Raw genomic sequence first — 13,581 nt, 5'->3', positions numbered from 1 at the left:
CTTTAGTACAGTCTCACTCACCTCCCACCTCACCCCCCCCACACACTCCCAACAGGCATGGTGGAACTTTAAAAGTGGCAAACTAGGAGACAGCAAGGCTGTTTAAACTTCACTACTTAAATAAAGGCTTTTGAAATTACAGCCTTTGCCCCATTATCAGAATAAAGGTATAGAAAAAGGAAAGTAGTTCTACTATAAGTATACTGACTGATCACCTCTGAATTAGCTATCTGGACTCTTCACAGACATGGTACCTATTTCAAAACATTTCAGTGGGCTACCTCCCTGGGAGAACTTCTATACTGGTTCACAGAACTTGTAATATGCTCCTAAAGTCTCTGAAAGGACTTAGTTCATTTGTTTCTAATGCTGATATAGCATTAGACATCTGAAGAACATACAGGGTGAAACAGGATATAGCAGCTGAAGACATAATGTGTGGAGTATTAAACTGTTCTACTGCAAAATTCCTAGTGTTGGCCTTTTTTTCTACAGGTATGCATTCTCTAAAAAAAGAAAGCTGAGAAGATTGAAGGATGTAAACCCTGGCTGCCTATGGTGTTTGGAGCACTCACCAGAGTACTAGCATCTTGGATTGCAAATGACCTCACAAATAAAGAAATGCCAACTGAAGATAACAAATCTGGCTAACAGCTAAATTACACACTTCAAGATTCACATGCAAAACTTTTAGTTACTGAAGGTATTGAACTCTCACAGATTACAATTTTAATACTTCAGTACAAATGCTGAGTTGGATCATGGCCTCCTTCACATCATCTGTCTTTGAGCTATTAGAAATTTTAACAATACAGTTCTTCATGCAAAGACAGTAGTGCCATGTCCCTGATGTCTGGACACTGTTCTAACAACTGAAACTGATCCATATGTGAAAATGACAACAAGAAGCTGCCAATTCATGAGGAAAATTAAAATATGTTTATGATAAACATTTTTAGTTTTTATTTGAATTTCTTTTTTATGTGCTTATACATTGGGTTTACATCGCAAGGTTTTTGGCAGCAGGGGGGCTGCAGTGGTAGCCTCTGTCAGCAGAGCCCAGCAGCTGCCCTATGTCAGATCAGAGCCAGACCCAGCCGACTCCAAGAGGAACCCAGCCAGAGCTAAGCCACTGAGTGACATTGGTTGCATTTCTGTGATAAGATATTTGAGAAAGGCTCACTGCAGAAAATCAGTGAGAAAGAGAATTGAGCAAAAATGAGAGAAGCAGCCCTGCAGCCCCCCAGCTCAGTGAAGCAGGAGGGCAGGAGGTGCTCCAGGCACGCAGCAGCAGTTCCCCTGCGGCCTGTGGAGAGGCCCCTGGTGGAGCAGGCTGTCCCCCCTGCAGCCCATGGGTCCCACACGGAGCAGATCTCCACGCTGCAGCCCGTGGAGGAGCCCCCCATGGAGCAGGTGGATGTGGCCTGGAGAAGGCTGCGGCCCACGGAGAGTCCCTGCTGGAGCAGGCTCCGGGCCGGAGCTGAAGCCCATGGAGAGGAGTCCACGCAGGAGCAGGGGGTCTGGGGGGAGCTGCCGCCCATGGGGGACCCGTGCTGGAGCAGTTTGCTCCTGGGGGATGGACCCCGTGGTACAGAACCATGTGGGAGCAGTTCCTGAAGAGCTGCAGCCTGTGGGAGGACTGTATTCCTGTGGTAGGTGCCCCATGCTGGAGTAGGGGAAGAGAGTGAGGATTAAGGAGTGGCACAGGCAAAGTGCTATGGACCAACCTCAACCCCCGCCTCACTCATCAGCCCCCTGCACTACTCACAGGGCGAGAAAGCAGAGCTGAGATTGAAGTTGACCCCTGGATGAATGGAGGGGTGGAAGGAAGGTAGTTTTAGTTTTTTTCATTTTTTTTCCCCAGTTTTCCCTGCTCTACTTTATTATCAATTGGCAATAACTTCCATTAATCTTGAGTTGCATCTGTTTTGCCTGTGACAGTATTTGCTCAGCAATCTCCCTGTCCTTTGCTCAATCCATGAGCTTTCTCACTGTGTCTTCTGCCCCCTCCTGCCTTGTCTTACTGAGGAGGGTGAGTGATAGAGCAGCTTGGTGGCCACCTGGCAGCCAGCCAAGGTCAACCCACCACAGCTTATAACAACGCTGCACAGCATCTACAATAGTAACCAAAATGTCTTTAGAACCTTGGCTTTTTAAGCTGTTACTTCATATTTTTGAGAGAACAACATAAGTGAAATTGAAATTATTGTTATTTCTTAAGCTTTGGTTCACAACCAAACAAAAATGGAAGTAGGTAAGAGACTGGTCTCAAAAAGGAAATTACAGACAAGCAAATAATGTCCTCAAAGCAAAAGATATTAATGATAGCCTAAGCACACACGTAATTTTAAGTATATGACAACCACTTATATCCAACTATTCGTGCTGTCCGTTACACAGTTTTAAATTCATTACTAAGATGGATGTAACATAATGTAGTATAATTTGAAAACAAAGTTTTTCATAAACAGAATACTAAACAAATTTGTCAGTACAAGCCCCTTAAGAGTTAAAAGTATTAAAACAAAAGTTTAAAAATCAATTTCATGGAAAACAAAAATCCCAGAAAAATGTAACATAGAAGCAACATGCTTCAAAAGATAATAAAGAAAAATAAAGAAAAAGTTGGTTAGAATGATCTGCTATAAGGTTTTAATACTGTAATTCCATTTCTTTTTCTCCAGTCAGGTCTAACCTAATGAAAAGCACACAGTTTAAAAATGAAAACTTGCAAACCACTCAGTCTGTAGTTCAAAACAGTCTACTAAGAACAAACAAGCTGTATTTAATCTAGAATATGCATCACCTTTAGTGATAAAGACAGAATTAAGAGCGTAGGGGCAGTTTTACAAGTGAAGTGTAATAGCAGTTATGCAGGTCTAAATGTAGTAGAAGTATTTTTTTTATTCAGTGGAAAGAACTCTTAGAAAAAAAAGGTTCACTTGTAATGAACTATTACCTTATGCATTTGGTGCATGCCTTCCTGTGGATAATCAGTAGGTCCCATTGCTGGCATTGGATGTGAGACACTGGGTGGACCGGGACTTGGCCCCATCATGCTGTGAACTGAGCCAGGAGAAGGCCCTGGTCCTGGGCTAGGTCCTAGAATCGGTCCAGGTGAAGGTCCTGGTCCAGGGGAAGGACCAGGATGAGGCATGGCGCCAGGGTCTGTAGGCGTGGACATCTATTTTCTGTCTCCTTTTCAATTAGCAGAATAGCTCTAATAACAAAACAAACGAAAAGAGAATTTCTATGTGACATTAGGTAGGTGCATTGAAGATGTAATAAAGAAATTCTACGGGCAATCACCACACACATGCACACACACACACAAGCTGTCATCAGAAGAAAATGCTTAAATCATCCTTAACATGGCACATTACTCTGATCACCCTTCAAAAAGCGCCCCAAAAGCAGAAAAATCCTGACTGTTCAGTCAATTTCTGCATATTTATATGTTACTCACAGAATAAAGAAGCTGGTAGGCTATCGGAAATATCTACCAGAGAAAAGTGTAGTTCAACAGACTTGCTTTCATCAAATTATATAACATGTGGTCAAGAACAGTACTACTAAAGACAGAGAAGACAGCTGTGCATCTCTATTAACGCACGTGTGTTCAAAAATGTTTCACTAAACTCAACGTATATGACTGCAACAAAATTCTTATAAAATTCACGGGAATACAGCAAAACAAGTATTAAAAGTATTATTAACACTATCTTCTGACTTCTTTTATTTAGTTAGATATTAATTAGATATTAGATATTAATATATTAGATATTAATTTAGGACTGCTTATCTCTGTATGCAATCATAGTATCAAATAAAACAGACAACAGAAAAGACAATTACTTTGGCCTGAACACAGTTATAATTCACTTGAGGGGTTCTGCTGATGTCACAAGCCAAGAGAATGCAGCTCAAGTGGCTTATAAAACAGTAAGGGCTCAGAGAACAAATGGCAGGCTTTTACAGGCTGGAAAAACAACCGTTGCTATTTTCTATTACTGTGTTCTTAACAGAAAAAAATGATGCAGGCTAAATGCTTGAAATATCCTTCAGCTTTCTGAGAACTTCTATCAATGTCTAATATTGAGAACTTTTAGTCTACTAATGTCAGAGTACTGTAACAGTGACACAGCTGACTTTTTTTTTTTTTTAAATTGATAGTCAGTTGCTGCCAACAAGATCGGTTAAGTTTCTTGGTATTCCCCACTCCCAGCTGCCCCATTTTCATGTGTTTGATCATAGAGTGACCTCATTATTTGAGTGGTTAAGTAACTCTATATAAAAAATAAAAATAAAAAATTAATGACTTAGGTTACCAAACTGACTTTCTGAAAGGACATATTAAATTCAGTGCCAGCACTGAGCAGCAGGTAGGATCACCACTTTCAGCAACCGCTAACCATTATATGGGCCTAGCCTGCTCGCTTAATTTACTTTGGATACAGGTTTATAATAAGGTTACCTGTATCATAATAATAAATCCAATATAGTGAAAAAATTAATCTTTTTAAAAAGCACTGTAATTTGCAATATTTTGACAGCACATTATGAGGCTCGCTGACCCCTATTCTCTCCTAACAGCATTTATCACAGAAGATTGTTCCAACTTCCACATCTGATTTTATCCGCTATCCATGGTTAGCAGTAATTACTTTCTAACAGGAGTAAGTGGTGTAACCCTGTCATGACACTGCTCTTATAAACCCACACTGTAACACTGCAAACACCCAAGTTCAAGGAAGTCAAATTAAGAAACAGGCACTGAAGACAAGCAAAGTACCCTCCTAGATGTTCCCAACAAAGCAGAAAGGAGGCCCATCTGCAAGACATCACAGAAATAGGAGAGGAGAGGAGCAGAGGATTGGTGCTTAATGTTGGCAGTTAGGGAATTCAAAGTTTACAGAATTCATCTTCTTTTCTTTTACAAGCAAGAATCTTTATTTTCCAGAAACAGCAGAGAAGATGAAATACTACTACATCAAGAGCATTTTTACTTATTTACCCCCAATTATCTACACATTCTTTCAGCTTAAAAATGACTTAATAGCTTTTGCTTGTAAGTTCCCTTTTGTTATGTTTTATTAGCTACTACTCCGTCCTAATTCAAGGTAATTAGAACAATGGCTGCTTAACTCATTTAAAATAAGTTACTCTCACCTGAAATAAGCTACCTTGGGATCCTATTTACTTGCAAGGTAAAACAAGGTGATACATATGAAGCTTCTCTGTTCAAAACAAATGATAACAACAAAACACCAGAGTCACTAATTAGTCTCTCACATTTCCACAATGTTACCACAGAAGGAATTGCATTATCAAATGTTCACAACTGCATACACCTTGCCATAGCTTCTTCTAAGAGGCCTACAGCTTAGTTTTATGGAGGAAAACAGACATTTCCACAAAACAAAGCGTTTTTATACAAATCTGTTGTTACGCTGCAAAACCTAATACTGACACTGTCATGGCTGAGTCCCTCTGCAAGTTATAAGCAAAATTCAGCCTATTCAACACGGCAGAACCTAGCACCAACACCATTATCCAGAAAAATGTATACAGAACCACTACTTAATCAACTACAAAACTACTATCCCAAAATATAATATTTCACAAAACTCTTCACTGACACCTCTACATTAAAATGAGTATCAAAATATTCACTTCTGTTTACCTTTATTTCAAACTTAACTTGCCATTCTCATAAAAAATAACTGGCCCCAATCTTAGCCCTACTAGTTACAATGTAATTTACATATACATTAAACATTTCTGGCAAGCAAATTTGGAATTGTTACAATTATTTTTAATGGACCAGCAAGTGCCCAACCTATGAAAAACAGTGATTACCAGAGAGTAACCCTGCACTCCTCACTCCAGATCAAGTTCCTTTTTTTTTTTTTTTTTTTTCAAATGTTTAAGAGCACATAAACTAACTCAATCTTAGATCACTGTGAATATTCCCAGGATTTGCATTCAGAGATTTTTGTATGTCAAAGAACATAATTCTACAGACAAAAAAAAAGTAATTTATAAGATCTATATCATGAGAACATAAAATATTGTAAACTGTCACCTGAATGCAAGTAATAAATCCTGTCAAAGGACACCCATGGATATAAAGAGACAAAGTGGTTTTCTCTGGCAAGAGTAGTCCACAAAATTGAAAACGAACAAATAAACAACAACAAAAAAAACAGCCATTAACATAAACAAGAATACATTATATGTAGCCTTCCCAACTAAAGATCTTTTTAGCAGTTATGCTTTGAACACTTTTATGATTTATCATATTTCAAAAATAGCTTAGTTTATATTTACTAAGATTGAGATTGTATTTTAAAAAAATGCACCCCATTTTCATTAAAACTCAATAAAAACGAGATACCTCATTCTTCTAGGCCCTAATAAAAGTCTCATTAAAGTAACAGCTAAAAACTAGAAAGAGACAACAGATGCAGTGGACAGGCTCTATCCAGATAACATAAGTATTACTTTGTGTAAATTCTGGGGCCTTTATTGAAATAAGCAAGATGATACCAACACTCTGGCAAAGCCAGAGTTAACACCCCCCCCCTTTTTGTTTTTTTAAATGAGTAGCTCCTGTGAAAGTTACAAAGGAAAAAAAAATGAAAAAAAAAAAAAGCAAATGCTTCTAATAGATTGTGAGGATTTTAATAAAATGAATGAAAAAGGAAAAAAAAAATCAAACACCAAGACCACAAATTTTCCTCTCCTTGTCCCAAACGATGTGGCTGTTGGTCCAGATTCTCATATGCATTACGTACTAATTGTTTCTCAAACTCCCAATCTGGTTGAGTTGAGACAGAAAAGCAAAAGTGTATCATTGTCAACTTCAGCCAAATGGAAATACAGGAGCCACTGCACTAAGAACTTAAGAGGAAGACCTGGGACGTCTGCTCAACTATTTCTACATCAAATTGTTCAGCACAGAAAGTATCTGTATGACAAAGAATCTGAGAATGCTGTGAGGGAATACTAGCTAATCACATATGCTTCTGCACTATCACTTCAGGTATACCTAGAAGGTTTTGTAAATACAGCTATGTCATACATCAGCTCAGTGTTTCAGAACGCAGTATCCAAGCACATTATATGCATTTTGACATAAACCTGATACAAACCCAAAGGTAACAAAGGCATGGATTTCCGACACATGAGGAAAAGTACGCAATGTTGGTAGATACAAAACAAAACCACACTGGGCAACTAACCACCAGCACTACTTAGGAATTCAAGACCAGCTGGACACCCAAAGAGATCCAGAGATTATAGACTGCTTTGGCACAGAGCAGTCACACTGAGTCTAGGAACAGATGGAGCAGCAAGTATTTATAATTCTTCTAGTTGTTTCTCCTCACCATTCAGTATGACTTCTGCCTTCCATGACTAAGTCACCCTAAACTGAATTTCAGCCAGGGTGTTTTCTACCAGGTCCCCTGCCTTGGATTGGTAGTTGAAAGCAAGGAAACTGCACCACTTATATCTGATGAAAAGGCAACGTGGACCCAAGCAACAGCCACACGCACACTGCAAAGCACTCCCCAGAACTCCACAGAAAAATAATTACAGTCCTCTTCTCCCGTGATATCTCCAACAGAAGGTGTTTAGAAAACATTCACTGTGAATTTGAGATACAGTACAGAATAACTTGGAGTTATCTTTATTAAACTACCGTACAAAACATGAAATGATACTGCTAATGGTTCAGTGTTTGCCTACTCTGCTAACCATAATCAAATGAAGATGTTGAGTTTAATAACTGATAAATAATGACAGTAATTCATTATAATTAAAACAAATAATTTACAATCTTTAGAAACAACTCAGTGTTTTACAACCTCACAGGACACTGGAGTAACATTTATCAGGATTTAACCACAGTCATTTCATCAATGCTTCTATCAGTAAACGGTAGGTGTACATGTAACAATGTAAAATCAGTAACAGAGAAGAGTTAAATCTTCTACTAACGTAAACTAGAGTTACTCAGCTCACACAAGAGAAGTAAAACACACTAACTGCTGAGAGATTCTGCCTTTGCATACTCAGGTGCATTAACTTCACTGTAACTTCAAAATCTTCTGGAAGGGAACTCACAGTCTGAACAACAAACCACAGAATCAGAAATACTGCAACTTAATTGCTTATCCAGATACTTAGGTCAGAGATAAAAACCTCTGGACGCTGCCTGAGCTTCACGTTTAGCTGTCTACCAAAGACTGTCTGCATCCTCTTGAAGAAATTCCTATTCCTATTGTGTAGTTGTTTAAGTTTCCCATAAAGCAATTATTTGAACTTATAGACTATCCTCTTCTGAAAAACTAAGATCAGCACCAGGAAATGACTGGCTAACAGCTGGGGGTTGAACGTACTACAGCCAGTCACAAAGAAGTCATCCTAAACCAAGAGTTCACAGAAGTTGGGTTAAGCTACGACACCAGACTTCAATGAAGATGCAAAGGCATACACGTACGACCCCTTCTGTTGCTCCTGCTGCAGAAGGCAATAGCCTTCAGGAAACCTGGAGGGCAGACAGAGTCGGAAGTTTAAGGAATTGCCTTTTAACCCTGTAGCCATATTCACCACTGACAGTCTGTCATTGCCCAAGATCAAACCCATGTTTGCTACATATGTAGATTCTATTGTGTACTTAGGGCACAGAAAACTGACTCATGACAGTGCTGATTGATTACAGATTAAGTTTCCATACAGTGGCCTTTTCTACAAGTATTAATCACAGTAATTCAACATCATCTTCACATTAGATACTGAAAAACAAAAGCCACAATTAGAGGTAGGCAGAGGCAAAGGAATTCATTACTGACAGGCCTTGTCTTTAATTAGAGGGGAAAGAAAAGAAGGACTAAGGAAGAAGATCGTTCTTAATACAGGTTACTTTAGGTAAAATATCAGTGAAGATGAGGCAAAAAAAAATCATAACAAACATTCTTAACATACTTGTTAAAGGTCCCAGCTCTAAATGATTCACCTGGGTGCTCAAACCCTACAGTAGTCCACAAGAAATATTCTCTACGAAGTAGAGGCAAACAGCAAAACATTTAACCACACGAATTGACTTTAAATGTGTTAGAAAAAAATTTTCAGTCTTAATCTTTTTATCCTGCTATACTTGCGAACTACCAAAGCAATGTTTAAAGGAGGCCTTACTTCTTCCCCTGAATCATCCTTCCTTACTTTATCTTGCACATACGACAAAAGCTTTTCTCTGCTGCCATTTGCATTACAAGTTATCTTTATGTCATAATGTTGTGTTTACTACTCCACTAGAGGATCAAACAAATGAAAAATCCAAAAAAAATGATGCAGTGCAAAAGACAAGAATGTCCAGGAAACACTTTATAGAAAGAGAACTTCGACTGCAGCAGAAACACATGCACACAGAAAATAAGCATTTTAATGAATGATTTGCAAAAATGCTTTCATTGATATGTAGAACAAAAAGGCTCCTTCTGAAAAGGATCACTAGTTCACAGCAATATTACTAATCAGGACCATGACAATTGGTGGAAGAAGTGCAGACGTTTTTTAAAGTTGCTACTGTGCACATTGTAACCTTAACTTCAAAGTCAGACAAAAGCTGAGAAAATATATCTGTAGATATTAATTTCATATACACCTTTGTCAAAAATGTACTTAATATAAGAATGCTACCTGGAGCACTTTTTCGTCTCGTCAACTTCAAGCCTTAGGTGTTGGTCAAAGCGTTTTTCAAACTTCACAAGAAATGCTCACAGACCACTTCAGAAATGAACAAAAGAAAAGATCTAAGACTGCTTTGAACACGCTCTTCTGGCGCATATGTTCTGTGAAACACCACAGAAATACCAGTCCTAAAGCTGAGACATAACTCATGAGAGAAATACTGTATTTAATGAAGCTTTACCTTCACCTCTGTCAAGTCCACATGTGCCGTATGACACGCTAACTTGGGAATTATTTCAAAATGCTCATTACTCGATCTTTTTGCTTTCTACTGCTGACACATGCGCATGAAAAACTACCTTCGCTCCTATCGTTCTGCTACATCATTTTTTCCTTAGAATAACAAAGGGACAAAAGAAACAAAGTCAAAGACAGTAAGTAATAGGGCAATTAGGCTCCCAAAGAGAAAGTGTGCCTTCATTTGCATAACAAAACCCTAGCTTACACAGAAGAGACCTCGAACATGTAACTAGTACCCTACTAAAGGAATTTAATTCTGATACAACGTTTATTTGTCTGTGTCACAGAAGCCATGGGTAAAATTAAGTAACGCTGAAGAAATGGAAAACGAAACAAAAGAGAACACCGATGAATCAATGCAGTGTCGTAGTTACTACATTTTACAGAAAGCGTGCACAATACTTGAAATGGTAAAAGAATTAAATACTTTATAGCTTCGTTGCTTCAGTCGATTATTTACTTACCAGTGTAAGATATACATTAAAAAAAGGCACCTTAAAAAAGAACAGGGCTCGCCAGAGCTCGGAGTGCCAGAAACAAACAACAGACGCGGAGCGAAATGAACTTCGGCGCGACCCGTGCAGCCATACCGATGCTCGGCCGCGCTGTTTACCCCACACAACGCGCTCCAGAAGGGAGGGCGAACAAAACCACGACCCCTTCAATCACCGCAGCACAAGTTGCAGGGGGCCGGAGCCGCAACTTTCCCCGCGGCGCGCAGCCTGCCCTCCTACCCGCGGGGGGCCCTCCAGGAGGGCGGGGGGCCCCAAAACGGGACGCGACCCACGGGCCCGCTCCCTCCCCGCGGGGCACGGTCACGGAGGGGCCGCTGCGGCCGTTACGGGCGGGCCGTTACTGGCGGCCTCGGCAGAGCCGCGCGGGTCTTCCGGCCCCGCCGGGCGCCGCGTAGGCCTCGGGCGGGTGCCTCTCGCCGCCCCCGCGCGCCCGGCCGGGCCCCGCTCGCCCCCTCCGGCCTTTCCAGAAAGTTTTCTCCCCGTCCGGCCGGCAGGGCGGGCATCCAGCCCCGCTCGGCACCTCCCGGCGCGGCCGTACCCCGGAACGCGGCGGGCGAGCAGCCGGCCGGGGCGTGCCTCAGGGCCGGGCCGGGCCCGTCGCCCCGCCGCTCCGTCCCTCCGCCACCATGTCACGCCGACCCCAACGCTGCCGTGTGCCTGCCTGCCCGTCTGCCTGCCTGCGGCGGCCTCGCGACCCTCCGCCGCCGCCTCCCTCTCCCCCGCGGAGGCCCGGGGACGGGCTCCGCCGCCCTCCTTCCCCCGGCCGGCCCCCGCCGCTGGCAGGGCAGAGAAGTTTTCATGGGGCCCCCGCGGACCAGCCGCCTCTACCTGAGGATCCGAGCGCCTTACACGCATCCTCCTCGCTCCCGCCCGGCCTGATCGTAAAAAAAAAAAAAAAAATTTCCGCGCACACCGGAAATAAAATGCTTTTCGCTTGGAAGGCGATTACAAAATTGCAAGCGCATGTTTTGTGCTACTCCGCTTCGCTGCCTGCTGCAGGGCGGGGGAGGGGGGCAGGCACGGTTTCTGCAGGGAGAACGGGGCGGGGGGGAGACGGGCTATTTTGGGAAGTAAATCGCGACACCTCCACAGCAGGCGCGACTGCACGGCTACAGACAGAGGCTGGAGGCAACAGGAGGCGCAGCCTCCCCCTGCTCCCCCCGCACCCCTCCCCGGTGCGCGCGGTGCTGGTGACAGGCAGCCGGGGAGATTATCCGGATCACGGCCTCCCGAGCCGGCTCCGCCGGGTAACGCCGCTACCCTCACAGGCGACACCGCTTCCCCCCGGCGCCACCTCCCTCCCTCTCCGCTTCCCCTTCCCCGTGCCATGCCAGGAGGTGCCACGGCGGAGCACAGCCCCGGCCAGCCGCCGCGGCCGCCCCCGGCAGGACAGCCTCAACTTCACGGCCGCCACAACAACAGCCGCGGCGGGGCAGGGGCGGGGACAAGCGGGCGAGGCCGCCCCCGGCTCCCCCGGCCCCCCCGGCTCCTCGTTGCCGTCCCCCCGCCGTCCCGGCGCCCTGAGCCGGCTGCTGCCTTGCCGTCCCGTCCCCCCCCCCCCCCGGCGCCCCGCCGCTGCGGCTGACTCACAAGCCGGCCGCCTCCTGCCTCCCCCTCCGCCGGCGCCGGGCGCGATGATTATTCCAGAAACGCCGGATCAAAACTTTCTTCTCCCCACCCACCGCGGGGGCGCAGACAGCGGGGAGGAGGGCGGGCTGGCCGCCGGGGGAAGGAGGGGGGGGGGGGGGGAGCAGCGGGGCCGCGCTGCCGGGACGTGCGCCTCACCCACAGCGCCGGGCCCTCGGGGAGCGGAGCGGAGCGGGGCGGGGCGGGCCGCCGCGCCAGCCGCCTTTACCTGCTGCTCGGGAGCAGCGCCGCGCCGGGTGCCGCCCGCTGCCTGGCCGCCGTGTCGCGCCGTGCCGTGCCGGGGGAGCGGGCGAGGGGCTAGGCGGCCAGCATGACTGCACGGTGACAGCCGGCCCCTCCTCTTCCTCGCCGCCGCCCCGCCCACGGCCCCCTCCCGCCGCCTCCCCCACCGCTCGAGAAGCGGCGCGCCCATTGGCTCGCCGGCAGCGGGGCTCCCGCCCCCCCGCGCATTAGGGGCGGCCCCATTGGCTGCGGCCGCCTGTCGCTCAGAGGGGAGGTGAGGGGCTGCGCGGCGCGGCGCCCGTTGGTACTGCCCGGCCGGGGCCCCGCGCGCGGAGCGGGGCGGCCGCGGCCTCCGTGAGGCGGCGGCGGGGAAGGTGCTGGAAGCGCTTCAGAGCTTCCGGAACCGCCGGCCAGAGCTCTGCCTCAGCGCCAGCCTTAAAAACCGTGACAAAAATAAAGAGAAAATCCGCCTGGCGGTACGCGCGGCTTGTGGTCCTGCCGCGTGGAGGGAGCCTGCCGCTGAGGAGGTAGCGTGCCCGCTTTACGGGGGGGTCACTCTGCTGCAGTAACGTCTGGCGTTAAGGAAAAGGTATAAAATTGCTAGCTGAGCACGTCCAGGCACAGGCGTTTAAATTTAAGTCACTCTGCTGAAGTTTGCCACCAGGACTTGGGAGCACCAAATGCACCTTGTGGTCGCTAACTGACGGTGTTTTTTATATATATATATATATATATATATTTGTTTTACACTTTTTTACTTGCATAACAGAAATTGTAGTTACCTAGTTCTAACGCTGGCTATACAGTGCTTTTTTTCTGTACTTTTTTTTTCTATATACTTTACCAAGCTGTTACCATCTGGTCACTGTCTTCATCTTGTTCTTTTTATAACGTGACTGCCCAAATGCTGACAGGTAGCTGTGTAAAACAACTAGCTCTAACACTGGACAGCACTAAGTGTCCTGTAAATAAAGCATCGAAGGCTGTATTCTCAGTTCGTTGTTTGTGTAGAACATGTTTGCCTGGGAACAAAATCAAAGTAATGGAAACATTCAAATCTGTGTCTACAAAATAGTAAATATCATCATCTAAAACTTTTCATCCGTGAGTAATTTAGGATTTAGCTTAAGCTTTGTCTTCAAGTATAAGTTGCAATCCATTGTTTCTTGGAGATGAAGCAATGTAGTTAACATTTTTGGAA

At 44.7% G+C, this 13,581-nt stretch overlaps 1 protein-coding gene and 1 long non-coding RNA gene across 9 annotated transcripts in view; one reads left to right on the top strand and one right to left on the bottom strand.

The window, feature by feature from the left end:
• The window catches only part of SMARCA2 (SWI/SNF related, matrix associated, actin dependent regulator of chromatin, subfamily a, member 2), a 124,568-nt gene extending 112,061 nt beyond the window's left edge, over positions 1-12,507 (bottom strand). Inside the window, exons 1-2 of one of the 5 annotated variants that reach the window (XM_066988778.1) lie at positions 12,367-12,507; positions 2,960-3,220 (exon numbers count right to left, since the gene is read on the bottom strand). In XM_066988778.1, coding sequence (XP_066844879.1) covers positions 2,960-3,184 — 225 coding nt within the window. In that variant the 5' untranslated portion in view covers positions 3,185-3,220; positions 12,367-12,507. Of the gene's footprint in view, positions 1-2,959; positions 3,221-10,460; positions 10,774-11,049; positions 11,068-11,339; positions 11,480-12,101; positions 12,246-12,366 lie in introns of those variants that run through there. The other 4 variants (XM_066988779.1, XM_048050955.2, XM_048050956.2 and 1 more) reach the window with 4 other exon arrangements.
• Positions 12,508-12,509: 2 nt separating this feature from the next.
• The window catches only part of LOC125180502 (uncharacterized), a 44,923-nt gene continuing 43,851 nt past the window's right edge, over positions 12,510-13,581 (top strand). For 2 of the 4 annotated variants that reach the window (XR_010827918.1, XR_010827917.1), the window contains exon 1: positions 12,510-12,969. This is a non-coding gene — a long non-coding RNA (uncharacterized lncRNA). The remainder of the gene's footprint in view (positions 12,970-13,581) is intronic. The other 2 variants (XR_010827919.1, XR_010827920.1) reach the window with 2 other exon arrangements.

This window comes from Anser cygnoides, chromosome Z (genome assembly GCF_040182565.1).
Source record: "Anser cygnoides isolate HZ-2024a breed goose chromosome Z, Taihu_goose_T2T_genome, whole genome shotgun sequence".
NCBI classification, from domain to species: Eukaryota; Metazoa; Chordata; class Aves; order Anseriformes; family Anatidae; genus Anser; species Anser cygnoides.
The sequence above is the reverse complement of the archived record's forward strand: the minus strand, read 5'-3'. Positions and strand labels throughout refer to the sequence as shown.